Source organism: Chanos chanos, chromosome 10 (assembly GCF_902362185.1).
Source record: "Chanos chanos chromosome 10, fChaCha1.1, whole genome shotgun sequence".
Taxonomy (NCBI): domain Eukaryota; kingdom Metazoa; phylum Chordata; class Actinopteri; order Gonorynchiformes; family Chanidae; genus Chanos; species Chanos chanos.
The window spans coordinates 23,523,965-23,548,733 of record NC_044504.1 but is presented as its reverse complement, the minus strand read 5'-3'; the positions used below and the strand labels follow the sequence as shown (position 1 = coordinate 23,548,733).

General features: G+C 41.1%; 1 protein-coding gene across 1 annotated transcript; it reads right to left on the bottom strand.

Annotated features, from left to right (window-relative positions):
* Window positions 1-147: 147 nt before the first annotated feature.
* larp1b (La ribonucleoprotein 1B) lies at window positions 148-23,287 on the bottom strand. Its single transcript, XM_030785962.1, has 18 exons — window positions 22,623-23,287; window positions 17,976-18,037; window positions 16,747-16,806; window positions 15,282-15,510; window positions 14,064-14,189; window positions 13,651-13,819; window positions 11,456-11,600; window positions 10,942-11,116; window positions 10,315-10,547; window positions 9,010-9,372; window positions 6,136-6,253; window positions 5,732-5,889; window positions 5,198-5,304; window positions 4,669-4,832; window positions 4,149-4,293; window positions 3,107-3,216; window positions 2,337-2,464; window positions 148-2,008 (listed from the first exon to the last, which is right to left on the bottom strand). The coding sequence occupies exons 1-18, from the start codon at window positions 22,987-22,989 to the stop codon at window positions 1,628-1,630; spliced, it is 3,240 nt and encodes a 1,079-aa protein (XP_030641822.1). The 5' UTR covers window positions 22,990-23,287; the 3' UTR covers window positions 148-1,627.
* Window positions 23,288-24,769: the final 1,482 nt, after the last annotated feature.

Here is a 24,769-nt window from a genome sequence, read left to right as displayed (position 1 = left end):
TGCTGTGTATAAAATAACAGTTACATCAATTCAGTGAATGGACACACTTAACTGCCCCGCCCCCTTTACGGAAATGACACGTCACACAAATAGCGGGTTTTGATCGAAAAACTTTATATATATATTTATATGTTTTTTTTCCTTTTTTAATTTATGAGAGAAAATACTGTGTAAGAGCAACATGCATAACACACAAGCGCACGAAAACAAAATATCACAATGAGAGGATCAATAGAAATTAATTTATCAAATCGGAAGATAAGAACTTCTAGTAATTTTATGTACATTTTTTTAAAGCAAATATGTTACAATCTGGACATCACTTGCGTCTGATTAATAGATATTACAGGATAAAGAGCACAGGTATTACATAATCAGCTGAGCTAAAAATGATATTACACATGTAATTATAGCCGTTGTGTCTGTGAGTCACTTACATATCCTGTCGCTGATATAATTTCCATGTATTATAGCGGATACTAACTCTTACTACAATCTATTAAGATCATTCAAATACAACAACAACAACAAAAAACATGACAATAAATTACCTAATGTCCAACAGAATTCAAACTTTGTTGAAATAAAATTTCCCTGTTTAAAAACATAAAATTTCTTAGGAGAAAAAAAAACAATTCAAGTACACAGACACTTTCTAATTTAAGTAAAATCAATCAAAGACTTCTGTCCTGTCAATCCCATCCTTCTGACCATTCCAACAAAATCCTTTTTAAACTCGGACCAGGAGGACAGGATGTCTTTGTTCAAAGCAGCCACGCAATTCCAAACAGCACAACATTTTGTTTATATAGAAGACCCAAGGGCAAAACCAGCAGAGACATTTTTTGTTGTTGTTTTTTTTTTTTTTTTTTTTTTACACTGTTTTAAGACCTCCACCATTTTTGATTGACCTAATTTCTAATATTTAAGCCTGAACTGCAGTTTATTTCAAATGCAATCTAAACTTCAAATATGCTTTTCCCTAAATTTCACTTTATCTTGCATTTCTTCTAAAAATAATGAATTAAAATGATACATATAGCATTACCTTGTGTAAATCACAGGGATAATTTCAGGTATTGAGGTCACCTGTGTTGTTACAAGCAGGCACAAATATGATAAAAACAGGAAGTTTTGATAACCTTCACCGATGAGACTGAACTATTGATAGTCATGATTAAAAATGATCAAATTCATTTTTTTGAAATGTAAGGCACATCAAAAGGGTAAAACAAATATTTATATGAGAGAGCAAGAAAAAAAAAAGGCATTCGATGCAGGAATGCATTTTCTGTAAACTTCAGAGTATAACAATATGCTCCGTATTCCACTGAGTTTGGTGCCTCTTGCCTGTGCCAAAAACAGTTCACTCTAGTATATATCATCCAAAGCATTTGTGACCAGGAGAGCATTCTAGGTAGCATATTTCCCCAACACTTCAGTTAGTGAGATCTATTAGGCTCTAATATGCTATCAGAGGAGTTTAACTTGAGTGATTTGATTCAGTTGTAATTCAAACCTACTTCAAAAAAAAAAAAAAAAAGTAACCCCCCAGCTATCGGAAGCAGCCTCTCTTTTCTGCTCATATATGGTGGTGATTCTAAAACACTGCGTATTGAGGGAAAGCTCATTTATTTGACCCTTGGGTGTCTTTACTTTTACTGCTTCCCTGTTCCCCCTTGTGGGCATCTGATGGTGCGTTCCGTTTTGCCCTCTCTTTGGGAGCGGCCCTTGTAGTAACAGGAGGGGCTGTCTCACTTGATGAGGCACTCTTGGTGTTTGTTTTTTGAGTAGCTGAGGTTGCTTTGGTGGTTGTAGTGGCAGCTGCTGTATTGGTGGTGGCTGTCTTGGCAGCGACTCCAGCAGTTGGCTGATTGGCTGAAGTGGTCTTAGTGGGTTGGGCTTGTTTCGAGGAAGAGGAAGAGTTGGAGTTGTGTCGCCTGCGCCTCCCTTCATCACCCCCTAAAGAGGAGTGACTCCGTCTGCCTCCCTCCTCACCCATGGGTGGCTACCGGAAAAACGGATACATGTACATCAGAAAGACATATCTGATACAATTCAAATGTAAAATCGCCACAGGAATGTGTTTAAACACCCAAATCCCAGCTGCAACTATTCGTTCTGATTCAAATCTAAATCACTGGCCACAGGGGAATGAATGTGAATGCATGAGTTGCTTTAATGACATCAGTTTCAGAGGTGCTGAAGTGTACATTTCAAAAGGTACTTGACCTTGTTAAACACAGGCATCGCTTCTCTGCAAGGAGATACTTCATAATGTGTTTTTAACAAAAGACAGACGCACACATACACACACAGCTCAGAAAGACACTCACTTCCACCCTGAAGTCATCGATGTTTTTGAATTTGCCGAGGTACTCCTGAAGTTTCGGATCAATGGACTGGTTCTTCACCTGAGCGTACTTAAGATAGGCCCAGAACTTCTCAAGGCCGTACAGCTGACCTGATCAGAAGGACATCACACAAAATCAAAGTTAAAGTCAATTTTTTAAGCTATGAGGGGACCTTCCATACGTTTACAAAGCATAACATGCCATTAACTTTATCTATATGCCATGATTCACTGCAGACTCACAGCAAATAACTCTGACTTGATTGACTTGATAAGGGCTAAAAATGGCCTTTAAACTCCATAGGCTTTACTAGCTGATGGAGCAAGGGTTGACTTTGTGGTGAGCTGTTCGCTTTAGGTCAGTCACTTCATATTGTGTTGGGTTAATATGAATGGCTCTCAGACGTCAAATCTCTGATTCAGTACTGTATGACACATTAATCAATCAAATCCTGCATTTGTGACAATGAAATAATAGGCATTTTACTATTGGTCTATCGACACTTTAGCATATAGTATACATGCTTTTTGAATCACACAGCATTCTGACTGAGGTTAAGCCACTCTCACTTGTGTGAGCATGTGCATACACACACACACACACACACACACACACACACACACACACACACACACACACACACTGTGTTTTTTCATAGCACCTGTTTTACTCTTGGCTGTGATCTACAGCTAACTGCAGTTTCTGGATTGAGCTGTAGGTCGCAGTTCCTTTAGTGTTCCAGAAAATCCTACCTTTCTCATAATCTCGTATAGTCTCCTCCTGGAAGTCCTTGAAGATGTCCTGTCGGAATCTCCTCTCCAAACCGTAGCTATAGTATCGGAACAGGCACTCCAGCCCATATCTAAGTGAACGTAAAGAAAACAAAACACACATTCAACATAGCAAAATACTATTTACACTAAAAAAAAACCTTCATAAGCCTCTGGGTCAATACAGTCTGACCAATACATTTATTATAAGTAGGATCATCCATACAAAATGCTTCAGCTTCACAGGACACAGTAAACACAAAGTGACTGACTGTCCAGCAGCGTGTGTTTGCACAAGGTTAACAGAATGTGTTGGAATGCCCATGCTGTAAAATTAACAGCAGTCTTATAAAAGGCCAGCATTTATTTACAGTTCACACACTATGTCTCCACTGTAATTGTGCCAACCGTTGTTAGGGACCTGAAATACTGGATTAACTGCCTCCAGCTCTGACTTAGTGGCCTCTTAAGTGTGTATGTACACCTGCCATGTGTCTTTTTCATAGTCCTTTCTTTCAATCTTACTCCCTTTCTCCCTGTCTGAATGTGATTCTAGACCAGCTGTATGTGGGGGGATGTATGCAGCCTTAAAAGGTGCTGTTTGCGCTAGGTACCAATGCTTTTATTGTTATTGTCTGATATGTTTTGTCTGCCCTAGTGACCTTTAATAACATGCCCCACCCTCGCTATGCTGAAAACCTGCCACCGATCACTTCTGTGGACTATCAGATATCATTTTGCTGAGGCGCTTAAAGCAACACTTTCACTGTTGATTCCTCGATAAACACCAAAAACAAACTGAACACAAATTAGATAGTAACTTATATGTTGTAGTGTATCAGATACTTATTCAGATATATAATAACAACAACAACAATAACAATAATAACAATAACAACAACAACAAAAAACAGCTTGACATTTATCATTAATCTTTTTAAATGCTCGGTATGGCTCACTGTCTCTTTACCTATGTTCAAATGTAGATTTTTTAGAGGCCTCTCCTACAGGCCTTCAGTCTTACCTGTAGTTCTCCTTGGCATCCTCCAGGGCATATTGTTTAAATTCCTCATACATCTTCCTGTTGAAGTTATCCCTCAGGAAAAAAGACCAGAACCTAAAGAGTGTGTTCATCTCTTGAGACTGACCAACCCCCAACCGTTTCCTCTCTGAAACACAACAGCACAGATCACTCAATTAGAGCAAACAAACAAACAATGTTTGAAAGTTAAGACACATTTCAGCCAAGAGTCAAAATGACAATGTCTTTCGCATTTTAGCTTGAGAAAACAAATTTTCCTTAATCTGCAAAAAAAAAAACCCCTGTATATGTGAAAGTGCATGTGAACTACAGTACTCTATAATACCTATATGGGAAACATTAACTAGTTCTCCTGCTACAGAGAGTTTGTGGATGTCCTGTTAAATGGACTTAGTCTTCAGCACTGCTCTTTGATGTGGAAAGGCTGGGGTTTTGTTTTCAATACATTTCCTGATGCAGTGTGGTACGCTCTGTGTGTGTGTGTGTGTGTGTGTGTGTGTACCATTAAGGCAGCGCCGGCGGTACTTGTGGTAGACTTGTTGGGTGAAGCCATTCTCTCTCAGGAGATCGTGGGATGGGTGCCGGAATTTGGGCAAAGACTGAGGGGTGCAGCCATAACTACCAGACAACGAAGGAGCGCCCTCAGAAGGAGAGGCATTAGAACTACTGCAGAGAGAGAGAGAGAGCGGGGGAGAGAGAGAGAGAGAGAGAGAGAGAGGGAGAAGAGGAAGGAAAGATGTGCACAGGAAGGGGTAAGAGGTGGAGGCGCAGCGGCACAAACTCATTTGAATAAATCAAACATTTCCGTAGATTCAAACTGATACATATGCCAGGCAACAGTTAGAAACATCAGTAACTGAACTACTGGATCTTAATTCAGTTGAAGTACAAAACACAACATCCATAACACAACTGTAAAAACACAGTATATTTGGGTGAGTGGCACTGAGATTGGAGGGTATAGAATTCTACGTGATGCGACGTGTTTGTTCTGATCTTAAAAGGCTGTGTGTGTTAACAGGAAGACCAACCTAATGGATGCCGTGCGAGGCCGGTGCTCTTTGGAGTCCATCACCCAGCCGACGTGACATTCCAGCGGAGGGTTGGAGCTATGACGGGTTTTCCTCTTCCTTGGCGTCTTCAAGGAGATAACAGGGTTAAAAAAAAAAAAGACAGACATAAATATTCGTGAACACATACTGTAAACTGAGTCTTCGCTTTTCATCCTTTTGCATTTTGAATAGATTAAAATGGGCAGAAATAGACACCAGGAGAAATGTACACAAACACATCCATGTGAACACACAAATCTCGCAATCATGAAGGCGATCATGTAAGATCTGAAACGCTCTGAGTGAAAAAGTACGTGAGATTTTGCCTTTGTCCGCTGACGCAGACAGTGTTCTTCTTTTGTCAAGTTTCTCTTTTTTTGAAGACTTGCTTATGGCGCTGCATATACCTGTCTAATTTCTGAGTGTTTCCACAGATTCATTAATCTACATCTCAAAAACCAGATGTGAAACTTTTCCTAGTTAACACCATGCAGTCGCTAGCTCTCTGCCTACTTTTCCATCAAGGTTTCCACCCTCTTTGAAGACGGGATAAAAGCGCGGTGTCTTGTTGGGGTCTTGTCGGCCAGGTGTCCGAGGTGTGCGAGGGGTCCGGGGAGCGCTTGAGGATCCTGGGACGTCCGTGGGGAGAGAGTGGGCCATGCTGGAGTCGTCTAGAACCACCAAAGAGGACATAGTGAAAAACACAAACAGATAGTGACATTTGTATGGGCACTGGTGAGAGAAATGGCTTATTTTGTGATTGTCTGAGCTTATGGAAGCAAAGCATGAATAAAATGTTACTTATATTAAAGAAACATTAAGAGTATATTTTGCAGTAAATTGTAATTAGGAGAACCTATATCTGTTTGAAAGAAAGAGAATCTTGTAGTTGGGTGGTGGGAGGGGTATGTGTGTACCTGTTTGAGTAGGAGGAGGTGGGGGGACCTCTTGGTTGGGATCAATAGGGATTTTAGGGGTGAGAGTCTCAAACTGGTCTTGGCTGATCATACTCAGTTTCTTAAAGTTCTCCACCTCCTGCTGGAGAAATAGAGAAACACATTAGAAATCACGGCCAGCTACGGAGCTCGGGGGTGAGTCCGCTGGAAAAAAAAAATATGTGAGCTGGATCGACAAGCCAGAATACAGACCTAAAAGTTTAAAAAACACACCCTAATCAAAAGCTATGAAGTAAAGAAGAATTATCGAAGCAACTTAGTTAATGGGCTCAAATTTTGCGTATATATATATATATATATATATATATATATATATATATATATATATTTTTTTTTTTTTTTTTTTGGTGCTGGCAGTGATATGGCAGAAGGTCCATGCATGGAAGCTAATCAAATATTCCATTTCATTAACTTCAGCATAGACTTCATCTGCCAGAGAGTCGCTCACCATCAGTTATCACTTTATGCTCAATTACTAACTTCTGTCTGCTCAGTTATGCTTCAATTATGCTTTTGATCATTATGTTAAAATACAGGATGCCTTAGTGATCATCCCTCTGATGAAAAGGTTTTCTTAAGGAAGCTTGGCTGAGACAAGACAGGATGAGAGGGCTTTGTTGTTTTGTAATCATCCACAACTGCTCTTTGGAAACTCAAGAATCTTAATTAGACCTCACAACTCAACCACGAAAATCCATTCTGTGAGATGGCGAGCCTTGATCCACAGGCAAACGAACTGAGAATATTCTGTTTACAAAGATGATATCTGAGGCCTTGGCCCATGTTGTGTGCGTGTGTGTGTGTGTGTGTGTGTGTGTGTATGTATGCAGGTTTTCTCTGTCTTGGCTCCTGGAGCAGGAATGAATTAGTCAAAATGTGCAAAGGGTCAATGGTGAGGAAACTGCATTGTGGAACGTGCAATCCAAAGTCACTGTTCGCTGGCTCAGACCAGTTCTCTATGGATTAGGGAGATCCGTCTGTGTGGAGCAGTCAAGTTTGTTTTCATTTATCCTCCATAACAGAAGTGAACTGCTGAGTCAAGGAAAGCTTCAGATATATTAGAAATGTCTTCTGAATGATTACACTCAGAATGTATCTGAATGGTCACAGACAGAGTGGAGCTGGACGGCATGGAACAAACTACAGCTGTTGTTCCTGTTCTGCAGTCGCTTTATCAAGAGACTGTTCTTTGAACTTTAGACTTCTAAAAATCCTGACCTTGTTGTGTGAACACAGGTGGTAAAATTCTCTCACACCACAGACACTCGTAACGGCACCTGGCCTTATTGTCTCAAGGATCTAGTTTATTTAACAGACATATAAAATATTTTGTATTTCATTCAGGTTTATGTAAGTCCTCCATGCAAAGATTTACAAGGTTGCAACGTCTAATAAAGCTACTACACTTAACGATACACGCAGGTAACAATTCTACGCTGTCCAGGAACAGTTTGTAGTTTGGTGTAGTTTTTCTCTCATATTTCCCTGCTCTTGTCTGTCAACCTCTGCCCTCTCTGCTACGTCAATGTGCCTTCAAACACAAATATACAGCAGATAACCAGAGGAAAGGACAAACACAGATAACTTTAAAAGATAAAGAATAGTTTACATGGTACATTATATTGGAGAGGGCGGATAAGGAAACTTGACTGTTGAGGACTGTAAACTTGTTAGGGGGGCAGGGAGACCATGCATACAAGTTTTTCTCCAGTGTAACTGAAAAAAAAAGTTTTTAAGTCATTCTGGAAATTCAAATATTGGATTATATTATATTCTGTGAATACTCTCTTATGAAGTCAACCTTAAAAAAAAGGAGAGAGAGAGAGACAGATGGAGCTGTCTAGTCCACTGGGGCGGTGGTAGAGAAGGGGTTTATTTTGGGAGGAGGAGAAGGCTGGGAGTTCTGCGATGGCTAGCTGACGGAACAGACACATGCTGAGTGGTGTATAGATTGAACCCTGAGGAAGGCAGCTTGTCTGGAGGTGTTCCATATATCATTTCAGTCTGAATATAGCTGTAGGCTTCTGACATAAATCAGTGACATGTAACCGATTATGAATTATTGATAGTTCAGAGTCATTTTGGTCCTGTCTGTTTCTAAAGTTATAGAACCTCAGCTCTAAGCAAAATGGACGTGAAACTGAAACCGTGTGAAACCGAATGAGGCCATAATCGACATTTCTGAAAGTTGAGACAGAGCATCATTGATCTAAGATTACACTCACAAACAAAGCGATTGTATTGGGTGGCATAAATGAATGACTGACAGCCAGCCTGCCTGGCCAGGCATATGCCACAATCTCCTTCAGCTTTGCTGTGACATAGTTTTGAGAGTTCTTGGATGTGTTTGTGTTTCCACAAAACTAATCTACGGTCAACGTTGGAAAAGACAAGATTTTCCACAGTGCTTGCACAAGAGCTCCCTCTAAATCCACAGCTCTCTTAGAATCGTACGTTATCAGACTGACCACAAATGGTCAACATCTACCTCCAGAGAGTTATGTACCTGTGCATGGCACAACCTCTCATGACTGTTTAAGGGCATTCTGTCAACATACTTCCTCTGATTCAGACTCGTGTCTGTTCTAGTGCTCCCCAACTCCACTCCTAAGGATCCATCTGAGGGAACGCCTTCACTCTTGCCCAGTGTCTTGGTGGCAAGTGGGCAAAACCAACCGATTGATTTCACTGTGCTAGTGGTCAGGCTACCACAAAAATATCCAAAAGAAAAACCATGAGAACTCTAGCTCAGTTCGGTGACTGGCTTTACCTTCATACCCCAAACTCTTTCCTCATATTTCCATGTTTTTGTTTTAACCAATCTTGACCCCTTACCTTCGTGGTGGCACCATCCAGTTGACTCTCTCCCTCGGTCCACAGGTCCTGCTCATAGTAGTACAGTCCATCGTTGATTGCTTTAGCGAGTTCGGTGGTGATTTTGGCACGGGAGACGTGGTTCCCTGTACGGTCGCCGCCGGGGTGTTTCCGTAAGTAAGGAGGGGTCTGGGTGACGATGAGGATCTTGTTGATGTCCCGGTCGTCGATCTCGTCGTCTGAATCGTCGTCTGACCAGTCGGTGAAGGTGTTCTTGCGTGGTGCGGCCAGGCGCTCTATCTCCTCATCAAACATAAAGTCCAGTTCCTCTTGGTCTGGTTCGGGCGGGGGTTTCTGACTGGACTGGGCTGGTTCTGAGTGCTCCTGAGAGAGAGAGAGAGAGAGAGAGAGAGAGAGAGAGAGAGAGAGAGAGAGAGAGAGAGAGAGAGAGAGAGAGAGAGAGAGAGAGAGAGAAGGACATTTTCAGGAGTGTACTCTTTATTGCCGTTTTCTCTGTTCATTCACACATTCAACATGTTACCTCCTCAGACAGTCGTTTTGCGAAAACAGTTGTGTTTTTGTGCAGAATTACATAAAGTTAGATGATGTTACTTAAAGCAGGAATCAAAATTACTAGGTATTTCAATCATATGGATGATGAGCCAGTGAACAAGCAAATATGTGTGAGATAGACTGACAGGGTGAAAGTAATGAGAAAAGAGTAGACAGACAGAGGGATTATACTCAACTGTAGACAGTGGGCACTCTAACTGAGTCAAAGGAGGATGAGGAGACCCACATGACTGATAAGGGTTGAGAGGAAAGATAGAGAAAGGGAGAGAGAAGATAGAGAAGGCAGGATGTAAGATGGAGAGACTGAATTCCTGAGAAGGACAAGGATCGTTAGCAGCTAAACAAGCAAAAGGACATGATGGCATGTTAGTGCTGTGTAAGAGAAACTGTAAATAGCGGATGATGTGGGATGACATCACAATTACAATTACAATGTTGCTCACTGGGAGAGACGTTCTACCACAGAGAAAGTAACAAAAATATTTATTTAAATTTTTCCATTGAAATTGAGCAGGAAAAGAGTAACGTATCACAATTACAGCATAAAACCATCCTATGAAAAAATTGTTAATCGTAATTCATTTTTTAATCATTGCACACTACCTCAACTGATGATGAAAAGCAGCCTCTATCTACACTGTGCATATGTCTGTGTATGTGTAATTCCACAGTAGACATTTCCTTTCCACTTTTCATACACCACAGTTCAAACCACAGTGACAGCTCCCTGTACTCTGGCTCCACCTGCAGTACCTTAGTCTTGCCAGAAGAGGCACGGTGCCGTTTCTCTACTTGAATCCAGGGCTCAGTCTCCTGTTCAGGCAGGCTGCTGGACAGATTTTTGGGCGTGTCCACTGCCTCAGACACTACGTCGCTTGCAGATGGGCTTTTGGAGTCGACGGCAGAGGGTTCTTTGGACTGGCAGTTTGCGTCTGTGGCATCTGTTTGATTTTTAGGGTCACTGAGCTCTTCACTAGTGTGTTTGGCTGGAAAAGACAACACCATAAGGTAACTGTGAATGTGTAATCATAAATTAAGAGTACAGATCTGAAAATCTACAAAAAATACTTTTAGTCTATACTGTGCATAAACAGTCAGAACAATACGGAGGAGAAAACAAACATTACTGGATAATTCTGGTCCTACTCCCAGGCGGCCACATTCCTACAGGGTTTTATTCTAGTCCTAATCTAGCGCAAGTGAATCTTTTCCTCTAGGGCTTCTCAGGATTTAGCTGAGAAGGGGATGCTTACATGAGCTTGGAACATAACAACAACAGCCCTCCAAGAGGAAAGATTTTCCAACCCCTAATCCACATCATTCCCTGGGCAAAGCAGTTGGGTTTTTCCACTGTGTTTGAGACAGAAGTGTGTTTCTAACCCGTGCTAAGAGAGGTAAAGGCTTGTCCTGGGACAAACTCTGGACAGTGGATGAGCTGGGAGAAATCTGTCCGCGGAGAATCCATGGGAGGCCCAGGAATGGGCCAATGTTCCGGATCCTCCTTCCGTCTGATTTTGTCATCCACTAGCTCCACCACTGTGCTTGTCTTCACCGCCTAGAAACACACACACACACACACACACACACACACTTCAATCAAAAATATGAACCTAGTCGTCATAACTGTAATACTAATGAAATTATAAAGTTAATCTAGAGTAGTTCTTCCTCAGACTCAAGCTTGGGCGTTTCTATCTCAGACATACTCTGATCTAAAGCAGCCCTTGATTAACTCACTCATATTAGTATGTGGCTAAAGTAAATATGTATTGGCCTGTGAGCAAACATGACTGCTGCTGAGATAAACTGAGATAAGAGTCGAGAGTTTAAAGGCTACAGTTATATCTGCCACTGAGTAGAAGTTGTCTTATAAGTGTTAAAGGGGAAAGGTCACCTCTTTGATGAGGTTGATGTCCATGGTCAGGGCCTGTATTCGGTGGAAACTGGCAATCAAAGAGATGGGCAAGAAACCCTGCACATCCATCTTTCTCCGCAGAAAGAAGTCTCTCTCCAGGTTGTGCAGACTAAAGTAATACTCACTGCAAAGAGAAAGGACAAACACAAACACACATAGCCAGGATCATTAATATGTCTGCAGATTGTAATATAGAACAACCTTCTCTTGTCTCTCTCTGAAATCAGCCAATTCTACACGTTCCTTTTCAAAGGAGAGCGTTCAAATATTTAAAAAAAAAAAAAACGTGTAATGTCTTCAAATATTTCTGCTAGATTTACAGACACTATGTATGTGAAAAAAATACATGTTAATGCCATGTGACCAATGATAATTGCATTGGACAGATCAACTACCAGTGGTTACACACTGTACACACCATCAGTCATGCATATCATCACTTCTCTTGTATGCAATCATCTCTCTCACTCTTTTGCTCCTAGCATGTTCTGTTCCAGCTGCAGCATACCATTGATAAAACAGCCATCACCCTGCCTAACCAACGAGAACAGTCCGGGGCAAATGCCTCACGGTTCCTCGCACGGCTTTGTGAGGAGTGGCTGTCACTGTGAGAGCCTCAGGCCATTTAAAAACGTCTTCACTGTGTATGAGGGAGGGTTTTTCAGAGGCCTTAACAGCAGCCATTTCAATGCATCAGCATAAGTTAGAAAATGCATTAGAGAATGATACATATGGAACGTGTGTGAGAGAGAATCAAAGGTCTGGACCTGGTGTTTCACAGCTGAAATGTGTTGAACTACTTGGATGGGTCATCTCATGCATGTTTATTTATTGCATCAGTCTGAGACTATACACAAGACCAACGGACAATAAAACAACTGAAACGACGTTTCAGAATTTTAACAGGAATCTTTAAAGAGCGTAAAGTGATCATTTTTAATACATAAGACTTAACTTTGCATCTTCTCTTCTTTGTGTGTGAAACTACTTTTTTTCCCTTCTTTTCACCATTTCTTGAGGCTTTCTTTTTATCACTTTCTAACCCATCTTTTCTTCTTCGCAGTCATTCCAAAACAGACTCCACATCACAGCTCAAGTGCAAACAGTTTGAAAACAACCACTAACTAGCCCTTACAGCCAGCCCTGGGTCGCAGTGATGACCAGGCAGGCCTCATTGTTTTGGTGGCTTTCCCCGCTGAGTGAGCCACGCATGAGTGAACTAACTCAATGGCATTAGAGGTCCTACAGACTGTAGAGGGGGCAAAGCCTGGACAAATCCCCCATCACCCTGACCCTCCCCTGCTTGCCTCAGAGAGAAAATGCACCCTGTGCCCTCTAGCCTCCTTACTTCCTGCCCCAGATCATTTACAACTACCCACAAATCCGTCCTTAGTACAAGTGGCAGGCTAAAATTAGGCCAAACACACAAACACACACACACACACACACAAAGAATCATCCGATCCCAGACAAGCTCTGACTGCCTCAATACTGGCTCCATCTACTGGTAGAAAACTCTGTTGAAAAAGTCAAGCATTAGACAAAGGAAATAAGCATACGCTAAGCTAGTCATAACAAGCTTTGATGTATTAAACTAACCAGACATTTGCAGTCTTTTAATCTCTTATATATTTTGAGAGCAGTGCTTTTCAATGTAGTATTGACAGTATTGAGTTACTCAGGCATCTGTCTATGTCAGGGAGGCAGGACTTGGTATGTATGGACTTGGTTTGGTATGTCTTGTGTGCTGAATAATTTTGCACTGTGTGAGAGTTAATGTGATGTATAAAAGAACACATCAGTTGTGCTATAATCTTCGTGTGGAAGATCACGTATGACAATAACATAGCAATCATGCTATTGTTCAGATCCTCAACTATATGTGGAGCATCGTTGTGCTCCAAACAGATCAGTTCAGTTTGGCCAAGTGCAGACAGCTGTGTGTCAGACAGATAATTACATCTGACATTTCTTTTTTCCTCGCACCGCCGTAAAAACGCCGAACCGCAACCACCAAACCGTTTTACGTACTCAACCACGAGCTCTGTGGACAGTTACACCCTGAGTAAAGGGAGAGAACTGGCTTTATGATGATGTAACATTTCACATTTTCATTTAAAAGAGCAAAAAAAAAAAAAAAAAATACAGAACACAGAAAAGAGATATTAACTCACATCTGGCGTTTAATGTACTCCTTCAGCAGGCTTTCTTCCACTGTGTACATTTGCACTTGGTTGCCATCATCATAGTAATACACTAGATTGGTGCCAAATTCTGCCGGTAGTTGCGTGTTTGCTCCATCCGTGTACGACTCGCGATAACTGTGGGAGTAGTCATAGCGACCTGAGGATGGAAGAAGGGATAGCTTCAGGACCAGGTAGTTTCAGTGTGTGTTTATGTGTGCTGGTATATTTATTTCAGTAGATATTTGCTCATTAGTTACTTGTCCAAGTAACTGACAAAACTCACTGAGTTTACATTAGGGGTCAGAGTATACAATGGGATCATTCATTTTTTAAAAAAACAGTCATTAGGGTCTAAAAGTGACCTTAGGGTCAAGCTTTAATGCAAATTTATCACGGGTTACCTCGGCCACGCCCTCTGCCCCTGCCGCGACCTTTCCCCCGGCCTCTCAGGCCACCCCGGGTGCTGCCTCCTTCGCTCCGTACGCTGGATGTATCATCGAAGAACTCCCTTGTCTCTCTCCTCCAGCCTACGTTTGAGAACACGGAGAAAAGATTAACACCTGTCATTTATACCACTACGTTTGAGAACACGCAGAAAAGATTAACACCTGTCATTTATACCACTGCATCCACGTTCAGTGGTTAACCTCTGATGTCTACTCAGTGGCGAAAAAATGGTCTCAAAAGACGCATGTTTCTTTCAACTATGTATGACATACTATCATACAGTGAAGACATTTAAATGAACTCGATCGTAGGCCTAATCCTAAAACAGACCCCTTAAACGTATATGTGTCCAGTCAGTCATGGACACCTGTAGGCTGATAGGAAGAAAAAAAACTGCCGGGAGGTCTGGACTAGAGTGAGCAGAGTTGAACGGTGAGCAGAGTTGAACGGTGAGCAGAGTTGAACGGTGCTACTCAAAGCCCTGACCTGGTCAAAGAATCGTGACTATGGTAAAATACTAATTAAGCAAATCAGAGGTTAAGGCAGAGAGGTGAAAGGCTGGGGATCTGTTCTGAATTGGGTGATATATTCTAGATTTCAGGCCAGAACATTAGAAAAGCTGTGTGACCAGGTGTTCAGCTGTAGACTTCTTGTCTTACCTGTTCTTGTGTGTGTGTGTGTGTGTGTGTGTGTGTGTGTGCATGCACGTGTGTATAAGTGAATCTGGATATACGGTTGAGATGTAGTGTGTGAGTGCACACGCACAAGACTCTACTCTGAGGAAGCCACTGTGTGTGTGAGTGCTGACGTGTTTGTCACACTCTCCATAGCGTCTGCCAGAGGCCTTGTTTAACTAAGGCATGTGACAACAAGAAAAGCATTCACCTTGTGCCAAACCTGTAACTCGGGAGGTGACTGAAGTATTCCACATGTACTAAGCTCTGTTTGTTTCTCAAGGAACGTACAAATTTAATAGCGTTAGAGACATGCGCATATTTGCTGGGGTTGTTTTATGGCGTGATGTCCATTCACGCGTTTCTAACACAACCCTTAAACTTCAGAAATGTTCCGACGTGTGTTTCTGTACTTCTCTAGTCAGTACTGCATACAAAAGCATACGAGTATGAGTGTGTGTGTGTGTGTGTGTGTGTGTGTGTGAGCGTGTGTCTCACCCCCTCTCTTTCTCTGCCTTGTCTTCTGTGTGTTTTCTCCATCCTCTCCCTCCTCTGCCTCATGAGGAAGAGCTGAGAGATTGTCTTGGTGTGCCTCTCTGTTCTCTTTACTGTCACTACCGTCGCTGCTGCTCTCCTTCTCCTGCTTCCTCTCTCCTTTCTCCTTCTTCCTCTCCCTCCGTCCTGCCGTCCCCTTCCTTCCCTGAGCATTGATTACGTTCTGCTGCTGCTGAGAATGACCAGACGATGACTAATCAATAAATCAGGCTTATTGATCACTTGGCAGATCACTTAGGCCAAAACAATGTTCAGCTCTGAGAAACAAGGATACACAGAGACTTAAAAGGAGATTAGAGACAGCTGCATGGCTAGGCGGAATACAGCGCTATTTGTTCTATTATTTATTTCCTTATTTACCATTTATTATTTATTCATGATCTGATTAGTAATTTCAGAAGGGGGAGGGGGGCACAAAATTGTGGCCCTGAGTAACACTTGTCTTATCCCTCCTCCTAAAATTATGGACTGTTCAACACATCTGTATGTCTCCATGGTTAATCTGTTACTTCCTTTTCATTTGAACATACATGAACGACTGCTCTGACCTTTCCCAGATCAATGCACGGCTACTTTGATACGAGAAAAATACATTTCTGCTTTGTTTATGTGGACTTGTAATTTGTATTACTTATAGTCTGAGTAATAACACCATGAGTTGTTATGTAAAAATGGTTAAAATGATTTCTTGGTCGACATGATAAGCATGTTGGGATATGGCACCACATTGGTATAAGTTGTAAAAACCGGCATAACCCCTTGTAATACATACTGCTCTGGTTTGGTGCTGTGGTTTTGAATTTCTTTATTCAAACTAAACTAAAGCTGGAACTGGCTCATTGCAACGCTTGAGCTCTTGTGCTAAGATTGTTTGCTTGTTCATTTGATTGTGCCTCATTTGGTTTGCTGAATAAGACTTTGCTTTGATAGTCCTCATCAGCATTTGTAGTTCAAGGTCTTAACAATATAGAGCACCCCCTAGTGGATGTCTCAGAGTTAGGTCAATTCTCCACTCTGCTTTAGCACAGCTGTTTTTACCATCAAACTACTTCTTAATATGGAGGACAGTAAATGTCACATGCAGAACCGAACATTGATTTGGACTAACATCAACAGTATAAAATCCTTTCTGTCAGCCAGAGAACAAACTGGGCATGATGGTCTGAAAGTATGTTTGGAATGTGAGCTAGATTTACTAAAGCTTTTAACATGCTACCAGCTTTAGGATTTGGAAATTCAACAACTTAGTCCATTCACTGGTGCAAAAAGAATACCTTTAACGATCAAGGCATTAGCAGTTATATCATGTGCTTAGACAGAGTAAATGTTGAAGTTGAGACAGGGAGGAAAAAACACAGCAGTGTGTCAAATCTAAACCTGGTGCTTTAAATATGTAACACTATCTCACCTCCTTATTGGCCAGTTCTCCAGGAGTGGGCCAGTTAGTGATGTCACTGAAGTCACTCGACTGCAGATGAAAGGGAGATAAAAATGAGACGAGAGAGAGGGGGAGAGAGGGGGGGGGGGGGGGGAGAGAGAGAGAGAGAGACAGACAGAGGAGCAAAGGCACAGCAGCTAATTTAGTAACACATTGACAGCACAAAATGATGAGAGTTTTGTTTTCTATTCAACAGATCTAAAACTGAAACCAAACATACAACAGTGAGTAACAACAGTAACACTGCCAAAACTAATCAATGGTCCCAATAAGTCGTTCAGAATGAAGACAAGTCTGCCAGTGGAATGCTCTTAAGGCCCAAGGGTGATTTATGAGTGCCTACTATCTTTTTTTCCCCTGTATGACTGACAGCCCCCCCCCCCAAAAAAAAAGGGGGGGGGAGAAGGGAGTTTCATTCATGACAGGCCCTCTGCAACCTACTGTTTCATTTAAACATTTAAACAGGTACAGTCATATTTGAAAATGTCAAGGACCGCCTCGGGGAGAGTCAGCTGATAACTTTGACTCTTCTTTGCAGAGGAATTCTGGCTGTTCTTTCAGAAGTGTGACACGGGGCAGATTCTCTGGATTCCCAGTGCCATATTGGATTACAGAGTCCCAATGTAGATCAGAGCTCTGGACAGACTTCATCTTCTGCCTGTTAGTTCATGTCGTGTCACTAAATGACTGGGCCAAAAGGTGTTGGTGTGAGATGTGTCAAATCACAGATTTAACTGTGAGAGATAGGAACTAACAGAAATTGGACATGCTGAGTTACACAAAGTATGTGTGAACAACCACACTTTGACACACTGTAAGATCAGCAGAGGAGTAGTATTCTAAGTATAAGAATGAATTTTCTGGAAATAGAATGATTTTCCAGATTTTAGTCAGAGATATGTTGACCAGTATGTTTGTTTTTCCTGACTGGAACACTCTAACTTTGCTATAAATCACTGAACACACAAACACCCACAGATGTGCATGAGACATTTGATACACACACACACATACAAATAGAGTAGGAGCTGTTTTGTGACTAGGTGCTGTTGACCTCCGGCCAGGTTTGCTGATGGGACAGCAACTGCCATGGTGACAGCATTTCACTCAGTTTGAAACAAAATAAAGTATTTATCTCCCTTCTTTAATATAGTGAGAGTGGTAAGGTATGGAGTGGGTGCGCTGTGAACCAACATTACCTTGCTGGATTTCCTGGACCTGGGTTTCCCAGCACGGACAACTTTGGTAGGGCTCTGGGGTTCTGTTGACACAAGCAAATAAAACAAGAGAACATGACCACATTTATTTCGATCAGTGACTCAGCGAACAAATACAAATAACCAGAAAGTAATATTAAAATTAAAAATGTACAATATCCTCTCCTAAGTAACTTTGGGCTAGGATAGTAATGACTGACCATTCTATTTCAAAGTGAGTTAACATATTTACATTGTATTTATGGCTCTCATACAGATCTCACTCCAACAGAACAAGCGAAAAAAAAAAAAAGAAATCACATACCAGCTTGACCGGTATCTATTAAGCATAGGCGTTCTTTATCATTTTAACATCATCATCATTTTTATTTGGCACCAACTCCCCTGCAATAGTGAAATATGTACCAGCATGGTACATGTACAGAGAGAACTGAAATCCACTATTACACTGAAGAAATAATGTTGAAATGAACCACTGCACCTTATCACCATGTCTGCTGAGACCCACAACTGCACAGTAAGTAAGGCTTTTAAATATGATGAACTATAGTATAAATGGTAAAAACTGGAGCCTGATTTAAGAACACAGAGACCCCACTGTGCAGAAAGCTTTGCTAATGAACTCAACAAGTAAAGCTGACAAGTCATTGGCCCACTTTCTCTGACAGTCACGTGGACTCAAAAAAAGGAAAAAAAGAAAAAGAACCTTATGTATTGCAGCTTAGTGCCAAAATACCAAACACAGCAAAGGGTATCAAAGTGTGGGAGCTGACATATGTGAATAAAACAGATTCACATGGTTACACTAAAAAAACAAAAAAAAACAAAAACACCTGTCCAGCAAGGTCACTTAACCACGTGTGTCAAACATTAACCTTGTCTGAACACGTTGGAGCAAACAGTGGTTTTATGGCTGTTTCTGTAGTGTGGGTACAGGACTAGTCATCCCTGGTATTCAGAATCCTTCCAATTCAATGTATGGGCCCCCCGTGACATTCCCGTTGTGGAACAATAGGCTAGGCCTGTCAATCTCTAATCTCACTGCAGAGTGATTTAGCCTACACAACGCACATGCAGGTGAATCTATAAAGCATTTGAGAGAAAAAAAAGGGAGGGTATTACTGTTAAATCGCTAGACTCAGCACATTTATGCTATGTATGTAGGTTGTACATTTTCACATGTGAAACTTCAAGCAAGCAATGCAAAATGACTCCACCGTTCACTTTCTGGAATGATGATAATTGTATCCGCTCCATTTTGTCAACAGAGTTTAGGACTGATGCATCCTAACAAACAGCATCAGTTTGCACCCTCAGCAGAGTTCAGATCCACATTACTTTTTCTTCTTGTCTTTTCAATGACATGAAATCTCTGCAGAGTCATGATATAGCCCTCTATGTTCACCTGTGGGGAGGGGGGGGTTAACCAGGAACACATCAACATTTCCAACCAAACCGGTTTTGAACATATTTTCCCCGCCTTTGTGTTCACAAAAAAGCAAGTAAGGGTTAAAACAGGCAGTGAAGAGGACGCCCATCCCTGGGAGTGTCTGAGGTCCTTTATCACACTAGAGAGGATGGTTTGGGCGATAAGGGAATGGGCGCTAGTTAACTGCATCGGGTGTGACCTTACTCTCCAAACGAGCCACTGAGATATTGTTCTGCCATCGCCGTTACTCAGTGATGCCAAGACCAGTCTTCCACTTACCTTTCTGAGGGCAAATATTCCCTCATGAATAAGTGGCATATCAAATACCTTCATTAACCCAGGTTTACACTACTGCCAGCTCACAGTCATGCTGTCATTATTTTGGGACAACATTATATGCGGCTTAATGACCTAAGCACTCTGTGAAGTGAGCTGTAAAGACAGGGAACGGGTGAATGGAAAAGGAATGTGTTTGAACTGAATACGCTTGACTTTAATGGTACAACACACAAATATTAATGACTGCATGACAATTCATACTCTCACTCTCATAACCCAAGCCATATGCACTGGAATTACTGAGGGCAGAGGACTGCCTGACGCTGATGAGAGCTGGTTTAGTAAAAGCTTTTGCAAGCAAAGGAGTAATGTGTAGGAGTAAGGCCAGCAGAATGTCATGATTGGCAGAACAAACACAGGGACAATTTCAACATGGAGCAGCACCTCTGACATACATTATGAACTTGAAGATTGTCAGGGTATTCTCAAAAATGCTATAATTGGTTATCAGCTGAAAAACTATTAAGGTAACTTCTTAAGGTAACCAGGTTGTTCGTACTGAATCAACCTGGTGGTGTAATTTAAAATAAGTGACAACCCTTAGAAAGTTTTGATTGTCTAGTGAAGCGCTTTCAGTACTTGAGCTGTTCTTACCTGTGACATGGAGGTGCCTCACTGTCATGATACTATTACTGACAACAGTAATAAGTACAAACAACAACAATAATAACAATAATAAGTGACTTGCAGGTCTCTAAAACAAGACACAAAATTCCACAAAGAGTGTTCCACACAAGGCATTCCACTCGGGCAAACTAAGAGGTCATCTTGTTACACAACATTACACAACTCTCTGGTTAGTATTTTTGACCAAGTTTGAAACGTGTCTCTAACAGGAACTTGAGGTGTATGAAGCAATGGTCTTAGAGAGTACAAAGCACACAATATGTGGATGAGCTGATGAGACTATGTGTACCTGTAACTCCATTAACAGTGGTCTTCATCCATGTCTGATCCTAAGGTCTGTTTTACCCAAAAGATTTACAGTAGACTGTTTCTACATGGTCACTTTTTAATAACACACGCTGGTGAAACTGGGACATACATGAGGTTCCGTCCCAAAAACAACCGGACCAGTTTACGAAAACGTGGTTGCACATACTACCTGTATCCCTGACAACTGTTGTAAAGCAAGCAAGGCAACTCCAAAATACTACAAGCATGGTTAATTTGTAACAATGACCAAATAAACAACAATAACAAATAACCCAAACTGGAATTTGCAATGCTTCTTCATATAACCCTGTCAACTTATGTGAATGCTCCTTAGAGAGTTGGGTAATTCACCCATGAGGCAAAAGCAAATATAGTGACAAACAGGTGAATGTGCTATTTATCAAATAAAACAATATTAAACATTTCGTCATTACTTTACACATCTATTACGCTTAAGACCAAAGAGAAAGAGTGCACTTGAAATGAGTTGTGGCTACATAGGGAGTTGCAGTTGTCAGCACTCCACGTGTTTTCGTGCAATGTGATCAGATAGCGAGGGGGATGGTAAAACCTCCGAATCTGCAACCATAAGCAAATCTGCCTGTATACGTTTAAACTCCGATATCGTTTAATATTAGGCATGAATGCCACAGAAGCAGTTATTTCACTTTTTTTTTATCCAAACACTATCATATACAACTACATCAGATATACTTTCATCTACCTGTGCAACCACACTTCTATTCAGGAAATGGGTTTAGTTAGCTTGTAGCTCTGCATATAGTTTTCTACACGGCATGAGGATAACGACAGGATATTTCTTTCAACAGTTTCATTTTATTCTATTCATTATGGGTTTTTTTTAGATATTTATACATACATGTTGAAACGGCTAGCGGCTCGGTAAGACATAATTTAGAAGAAAGAGTACTAAGGAAACCTGAGGCTAGTTAGCTGGTTTACTGTTGGTAGTAAAACGGTTGGAACATGTGCGTTGAATTAGTTTCGCTATCTTAAACTAAGACAGTTTAGAAATAAGGCGAATATATAGCAGTGTATTAACCTGGGTACATTAATAGCTAGCGTCACTATTCAAATTTTACCATCAAACGTTGCCTAGAATCGTGGTTACCCCTTACAACGAACTTCAACGAAACGTCTTAATTGTGTCTTAGTTAATGAAATCTAGAGAGTAGACACAAGCGATTCTAAAACTCGAGGAGCGGTTCTCGCGGTTAGCTCCATATTAAGAAATCACCTCTGCTATCCTGTACCGTGCACATTTAATGGGCTTCCTTGCTAGCAAGCCTAGTGTTGCTAGGCTAAACTACATGCGTTTAAATGGCAAGGGAAAGACTACAGAGTAGGGATGTAATGTGCGATTCATATTACTCGCACCATGTTGCGGATATGGCAGATAGATAATTTAGCATATTACTTTTGCCTTGCGCCATCATTCTTGAAAAAGGTAAGCAATATTTAGAAAGTGTGGTAAAATGGCTTAGCTTACGGTGCAACAGACCACGCCCCCCCACACTCTGATTTGTCCTTTTCTGTCCATGGATGAATAACAGAAAAATACACTTGACTACAGATATGGTAATAAAGTTAATATTCTTGTAAAATGGGGTCACTCCAGTGCTAATCATACCCATATATGATCAGTACGCCAAAACAGATTACCGCGAGGAAACATCCTCAGAAGCAGTAACATTATAGCCTGTTAAGTCTATAGGCCACTTGCTAGTAAAGTTAGCCTATAAGCTAGAGGCACTGAACACATGTCCATGTTCTTTAACCCACATGTGGTCCTAATAATACCCAGACAAGTTGTCATCTAACTTAGCGGCCACTGCAATAGTTGTGCGTGTTTGTTCTCTGCTTGGTATTTACCAGATTTAATTAAAAAAACCGAACTAACAAACCTGAATCTTGGGTGTTATTTGTCGGATTGTTAGAAGGGCACGTATTCTTCTTCGTCCACGGGTTTACCTTCGGTGGAGGTGCTTCAATAACCCTTTTCTTGGCACTTTCGCGTTGGTCTGTATCATTATTATTTGTGGCATTCTCCTTCTCGTTCACCTTACTTTTGCTCAATCCATCCACCGAAGTTGGAGTCTCCATGACTCCGTGTTTATGAAGTTTGGAGTCAACTTTATTAGGATCCTGCTGCCCCTCCTCGTGGTTTGTTCTATCAGATTTCTGGAGTCTGTCGACGTCCGAGTTGTTTTGGTTTTCTGCACCCTGGCTACAAGTTGTCAAGTCTGAGTCATTTGCAACTTCAGTGGACATCTTGCAAAAGCAAAAACAATACACAAAACGTATTTCCCCCTACAGCTCGCGCTGGATTCAATAGCTATATCTACGCAGAAACGTCAGTGAAATGTAGACAAGTTGAGAGCGAGCTGACAGGAGCTTTTGGACAAGTTGCATCGGTTTTTTTCAAACGTCAAAAAAACAAAGTCTCCCGAAACTATCCATTCTTAATTTCAACGAAGTGAAAGCGCGCTCGAGCGATATTGGCTCCTCTTCAACTTTACGATTTGGGTGATCGACAACTCACCTAAATAAAAGTTGACTTGACTTACTAGTAATAACCACGAGTCATCAACCGAGCACGTTGACTATCTACTGCCCCTATAGTTCAGATGGGGGTAAAGCAGAGGAAGCATGTTTGTTCTGTGTGGGGAATCTGACGTGGCCTATCCCTTGATAACTGTGGTTAAGTCATTTTAGAAGGCATTTTTGGTCGTTCTTAAAATGCGATGTCACACGCACATCAAGAACTGTTGCGCCTCCAAATATGCTTTGGGTTTTAGACACAAAGTACGACAGGGTTATAAAGGTCCCATTTAACCAGACTTATTTTTAAAGCAAAATACAAATTCATAAACGAAAGTGTGCCTTCAAAAGAGACACTGAATTGTGTATTAGAACTGCCGCTCACCACAAAAGGGTGTAATCAATAAGGGTATTTGCTGCATCCTTGTGATTCTTTATTTTAGTTTTTTGTTTGTAGCTTTTCTGTGTCTGATGTTTGGTATGCGCTGCACTTAACGTGTAACTTTTGTCAGTATTTATTGAGATATTTTGCATTTTGCATGCCTTATTTATTTTTCGAACGTCGGTAATCCTGCGCGCCACCGTCAGCGTGAAATGCCTGGCTAAAGCCTTCAAATTAGGTTTTCAAAATGCTCGGCCTGTAAGGTCGAGAAAAAATAATACATTTTACACACTTTTACAAAAATTATTGTCCCAGTATGTTTTTAACAAATTTGGCCAGAAAGACAACCGACTTAGTGAAGTTCTAGTGAAGATTTCACCAATATTTCCAGTTTCACGTGACAAGGAGGATCACACTCTATGATATTTCGATTAACTTAGTTTTATATGTGTGTATTTGGATAATTCCCTGTAAACAATTTCCAATTAAAACAGTGACATCAGCGTTAGTACAGTTACTTTTGACAAAAATGGGTCCAAGTCAACTGTTGTTAGGAAATTATAGTGAACATTGCCGCCCCATGGTATAGATGCGTCACTACAGTTAGTGTGTAAATCACATTTGCTACCATGAGAGAGAGAGAGAGAAAGAGAGAGTGAGTTTGTGCTACAAACCCGCGAACTGAGGACATGAAAACATATTTCTCAATGATCAAAACAGAGTGTCTTAACATACAACATTAATGAAGTCTTTTTAAATCTCTGTCAAGGACCAGGCAGTGGTATTCTGGTTAAAGTCTAAGAACAAGTGGAAGCACACGTGTTTTCTATATAAGTGGCTGTAGCTCAGTCCCATAGCTCTTCATAGTCAATAATAGACTGGATAGATTAAAGACTGCTCTGTGCTATCACAAAGAATAAATAATACTCAGAACTGAGACCTCTGTCTAGACCTCTTTCACTGACACAGTCACACCTCTGCGGGAAAGCATCTCAGCAGAAATTGAAAGAGTAATATAGACTGTAACTATTTATTATCTATTACTATTATCCACTTCAGTTAGTAATTATGTAATTACTACAATTATAGTTTTTAAACGTAACCACAGAGCACTGTCTTACTTGAGAA